A 4,647-nucleotide genomic window follows, 5' to 3' on the forward strand; every position below is an offset into this window, starting at 1 on the left:
AAATTCAATATGGCTCTTATGTCCAATGTTTTTATGCTTTTGCCCCATTGGAAGCATTCTTAATTCATAAAAAATATTCTTTGCACATCCCATGATGTTGGGAGCATCGTGAGTTCATGGAACTTTCATGCTTAGTAGGGCACATCAATTACGCCTTGGTGTGATTGTGGCCAATGTAATAGAGATTTGTGCACCTTCTTCCAATTCAGGTGGATTGAATTTATATTACATGTTTCAATTTGTTTCTTCATTCATGCAAAGTCCTCTACTAATAAGTGATTTGCGTGTTTGTTTCAGGAGAAAGAAAGTCTAAAGAGATTGATGCAATCATCCGTGTAAAAGAAACATGCAAGCATTGCCACTACAGAATGTCATAGACGCTCCTATGGTCATTGACAATGCCATTTTATGAAAAAAAACCTTTTTCCCATAGTTTTTTAATTTAAAAAGGTTATTTTGTTATGCTTTCATTGAAGCTCTGCTAGATTTCACTTTTGGTTCTATTAATCTCTTCTACTTCCAGCTTCACATTATTTTATCCATTAATATTTGTCAATGTACTTGCCCTTCATTGGTCTACATTGTCTTCTTTGCACTATGTTTTTAGAGAGCATCAATAAAATTTTTACAAAGGCAGGATGAACTTGTTGCAGTATTTCTTTGTACGCTTTCTGCCCATGAATTGCGAAAATCCAATACTGCGACAATGCGATTTATGCAAACCTTCTTCTCACCGTCGATCACCAAAATACTACATTTCATCAGGAGACGCATGTGCCGACGGCGAGATTGGCTAGATCATCGTATCCCTATATCGAACGAAAGGTTTGTGTACGATCCTCGAATGGGGAAGATGATGCCATCTGCAGAAATACGGGGAAGAAGAATATATGGCTGCTTTCTGAAAGAACCGCAGCTGCTCAACATCTGCAAAACAACGAGCTGGGGTGGAAGTATATCTTTCTTAAGCGTCGGCATTGGTTAAGCCAGAACACCTGCCATAACCTTGATCATGGAGCTTCTTTCATCTCGTTCAACGAGAAGATGCGCCCTCACGCTTTATGGATGGGGCCACAGGCACAGGTGCAGGAGGAGAAGATTCTTGAGCCACAGCCTTTTGGGATCCAAAACCTGTGCGACACGGGACGCCTCGACAAAGCACTGGGTGCCGTTTCTCGCATGGATCAGCTTGGTACAGTCCCGCCTAATGACGTGTTCCTCGTTCTCCTGAAAGCATGCATCAGAGCAAAGTCCCTCGCTGACACACGCAAGGTGCATGCCCTCCTTGTGCGGTATAATTTAGACTCTGCAGGACTCCTTGGGGACTACCTCGTGGTTGCATTGGCTAGATGTGGTGCACTTGTGGATGCCAACCGAGTATTAGTCTCCTTACTGTACCGTACAGTCTTTTCGTGGACAGCCATGATCTCTGCTTACACTGACTCTGGCCAAGGTCACGAGGCTTTAAAGTTGCAGTATTTTATGCAACGTGATGGAGTGGAGGCAGACCAACACACATATGTCAGCCTCTTGCAAGCTTGTGCCACCATACCAGATCTCCAGGAGGCAGAGAGGCTACATGTTGAAGCCCAAAGGAAGGGTTTTATGTCAGACATTTTTGTTGCTAACGCTCTTGTAGTTACGTATGGGAAGTGTGGAAGCATTTCAGAAGCAGAAAATGTGTTTATCAGATCACTTAACCGGGATGGTGTCTCCTGGAATTCTATGCTCTCAGTCTATGTAGAGCAGGGAGAAACAAGGAAGCCTTTCCTGCTTTACCGCCAAATGCAAGAGCAAGGGGTGAATTATTGCCAGCGGACATTTGTGCTTATGCTTGAAGTTTGTGCCATTGCTGGAGGAAATGAGGATCTCAGTTGTGTGGCAGGGCACTTAACCAATGTGGTGTCTTGGGAGATTGGAAGAGCTTTACATGCTGATGTTAGGAGGAAAGGATTCACCTCATGTGTTTTTGTGAGTAGTACCCTTGTGAATATGTATGGTTTGTTTAAACACATTGTTGAAGCAGAGGCTGTGTTTGATGACTTGCAGGAGTGTAATTTGGTTCTGTGGAATGGGATGCTTTCAGCCTATGTTGAGCAGGGTCAAGTGGAAAGCAGTTTATGGTTCTACAAACAAATGCAAGAAGAAGGTTGTATTCCTTGCAAGGCAACATTTGTCATTAGCCTTCAGGCATGCAACACCCTTTTGAAGAAAGGTGAGCCATGTCCTGACCAGAAAGCCATGGGCGTATTGGAGATTGGAAGGGCATTGCATGCTGATGCCTTTAGGATGGGTTATAGTGCAGACATTTCTGTCTGTAGTGGTCTTCTGACTATATATGGTATGTATGGAGATATGGAGGAAGCAGAGAATGTGTTCAATGGGTTGTCAGAGCACAATCCAATGACATGGCACAACTTGCTTGCAGCATATGTTGAGCAGGGCAGATTGGAGAATGCCTTGCAATTGTATAGACAGATGCAAGAAGAAAAGGTAATTCTGAAGCCTCAAGCTCTCATATTGGCTCTTCGTGTGTGTGCTGGCTTTCTTGAAAAAGGGAGTGCTTGTACAGGCTCAGGAAAGGCGGTGTGTTTGGAAATAGGAAAATCACTTCATGCTGATGCCAAGAGGCAGGGTTTCACTTCAGATGCTTTTGTTGGCAATGCTCTCATACATGTGTATGGCAAGTGTGGAGGGCTCGCAGAAGCAGAGAATATGTTTATTGGGCTACTAGAGCGTGATACTCTGTCTTGGCGGTTGATGCTTTCAGCATACGTTGAGCATAGTGAGGGAGACAAGGCTCTGCAGCTTTTTTCTAAAATGCAAGATGAACAGGTACCTCTTGATGATATTTTAACAAACTGTGTCTTACAGGCTTGCTGTGAAACAAGTAGGTTGGAGACATGTATGGAGTGTCATTTTCAAATAATATGTGCAGGATATGATCATAATGTACTCTTGGAAAACACTCTCGTACGTGCATATGGGAGTTGTGGAAGCATGGAAGATGCACTGGCGGTGTTTTGTATGATTCCTCAGTATGATCTTGTTTCATGTAATGCACTCCTTTCTGGTTATGGACAGGAAGGAAATATTGCAGCATGCCTGCAAGTATTTGAGGAAATACAACCAGCAGGTATGTTACTGGATGGTGTCACTTACCTATCCCTTCTCACTGCTTGCTGTCATGCAAGCCTTGTCGATAAAGGTGTTGAGATATTTGAATGTATGATCAGGGATTATGGGTTAGCTCCCAGTTTGAAACACTATTTGGTTATCTTAGATATTTTGGGGCGTGCAGGGGACTTCCAGAGAGTGGAGAACATGCTGTTGGGGTTGCCACTGCAGGCAGATCTGGCTGTCTGGTTGTGCTGGTTGGGTGCATGCCGAATGCATACCAATGTGGACATGGGAAAATATGCTTTTGATTGTGTGGTGAATCTTGATTCACCTGAGATATCTACTGCATATGTTTTGATGTCAAACCTTTGTGTTGAAAATAGAGGACAAGAAAGCTGGAGATAAAAGCTTCCTGGTACTCCAGGAAGACACAGAAACTGTTTTGAATATTGCACTTTAAAGAACAGCGGTATCCAGGTAGTTTGTGTCAATAGCACAAGAACGAGGCATTGTTCTCCTTTTTGAATTTGAGGAACAAGTATGCTTGGTCAGCCTAGGTTTGGATTGATCTTGTTATGAATCAAGGATACCTTGCACTTGATTTACTGGTGTATGCATCTGTGGTAAAAGCATAGATGTTGAAGCACATGTGATCACACTATTTTCTACATGTACTGCTGTCAAGGGAGGAGGCTGCTGGCTGATATCAAGCTCCTGCACTAGAGGGTTACCACTGGAGATGCAGTCTGGCTTTGCACTTGGCCCCTTGAAATAGTGCTCTATCCAGGGATACAGTATAAGCATGAAAGTTGTTGCAAGCCAAATACACACAAAACACATTGATCAAATCAATGAGCAAAGCAAACTAGTCTAAAAAGATGACAAGGGATGCATGCCATAAGTGATATATAGTTGTAGATGTGGCACAGTTTTCTCTACTAAGGATGAAGGCACTTCCCCCCTATTGCAAGCTGGATGACTGTCCTAGTTTTGACTTCTGTCCAATCTACAGATTTATGCTCCTGAAGTACGCATGCATTTGTTGATTTGCCATGCGTGCTTTTCATTTTTGAAGAAGGCTGGCATGTTAAACCCCCAATGGAATCACGTGGATCTAGTCAGCTTTCACACCTACAGCACATATATCTACTATTTGGGCTATTTTGGCTCTTGCAGCCGATCATCATCTGTCTTTTAGATGGATGTGGGGTATGCCTTCTTGAATGGCATACTAGAGGGGATCAATGTTTCATTGTCTCCTGGTTTTCTTGTGTAGGGGAAGGAGCATCATGTGTACAGATTGTGGAAGGCCATCTGTGCATGAAGCAAGCTTCTAGGGCTTGGTACCAAAGGATGGATCAATTCTTCTTACAAAGTGGCTTCCATCAATAAGATCATGATCTCAATCTTAATTATAAGGTTGTGGGTGACAAGTGTCTTAACTATCTTGTATATGGATGACGTTATTATTATAGTGAGTGACTCATGTAAGGTTGATCGGACTTGATATCTTATGGCAAGAGTTGG

At 43.0% G+C, this 4,647-nt stretch overlaps 1 protein-coding gene across 2 annotated transcripts; it reads left to right on the forward strand.

Moving 5' to 3' along the window:
• Nucleotides 1-654: 654 nt before the first annotated feature.
• On the forward strand, nt 655-4,298 carry LOC148020976 (pentatricopeptide repeat-containing protein At1g15510, chloroplastic-like). Of its 2 annotated transcripts, XR_015694658.1 has the most exons (3): nt 655-2,835; nt 2,939-3,136; nt 3,302-3,437. XR_015694658.1 is itself a non-coding variant. In XM_087698811.1 (2 exons), exons 1-2 carry the CDS (start codon nt 1,045-1,047, stop codon nt 3,523-3,525), a joined length of 2,316 nt encoding a protein of 771 aa, XP_087554937.1. In that variant the 5' UTR covers nt 656-1,044; the 3' UTR covers nt 3,526-4,298. The 2 variants fall into 2 exon arrangements, 1 of the variants encoding a protein (XP_087554937.1); XM_087698811.1 differs by having other exon boundaries at nt 656-3,136; nt 3,302-4,298.
• The last annotated feature ends 349 nt before the right edge of the window (nt 4,299-4,647 follow it).

This window comes from Lygodium microphyllum, chromosome 18 (genome assembly GCF_053477565.2).
Source record: "Lygodium microphyllum isolate KBCC chromosome 18, Lygodium_microphyllum_v1.1.10, whole genome shotgun sequence".
In the NCBI taxonomy this organism is placed as follows: Eukaryota; Viridiplantae; Streptophyta; class Polypodiopsida; order Schizaeales; family Lygodiaceae; genus Lygodium; species Lygodium microphyllum.

Coding starts and splice junctions, on each gene's coding strand:
- LOC148020976 (XM_087698811.1), top strand. CDS start 1,045: ATGCGCCCTCACGCTTTATGGATGGGGCCACAGGCACAGGTGCAGGAG. Junction 3,137..3,301: donor TGAGGAAATACAACCAGCAG/GTATGTTACTGG, acceptor TGGGGCGTGCAG/GGGACTTCCAGAGAGTGGAG.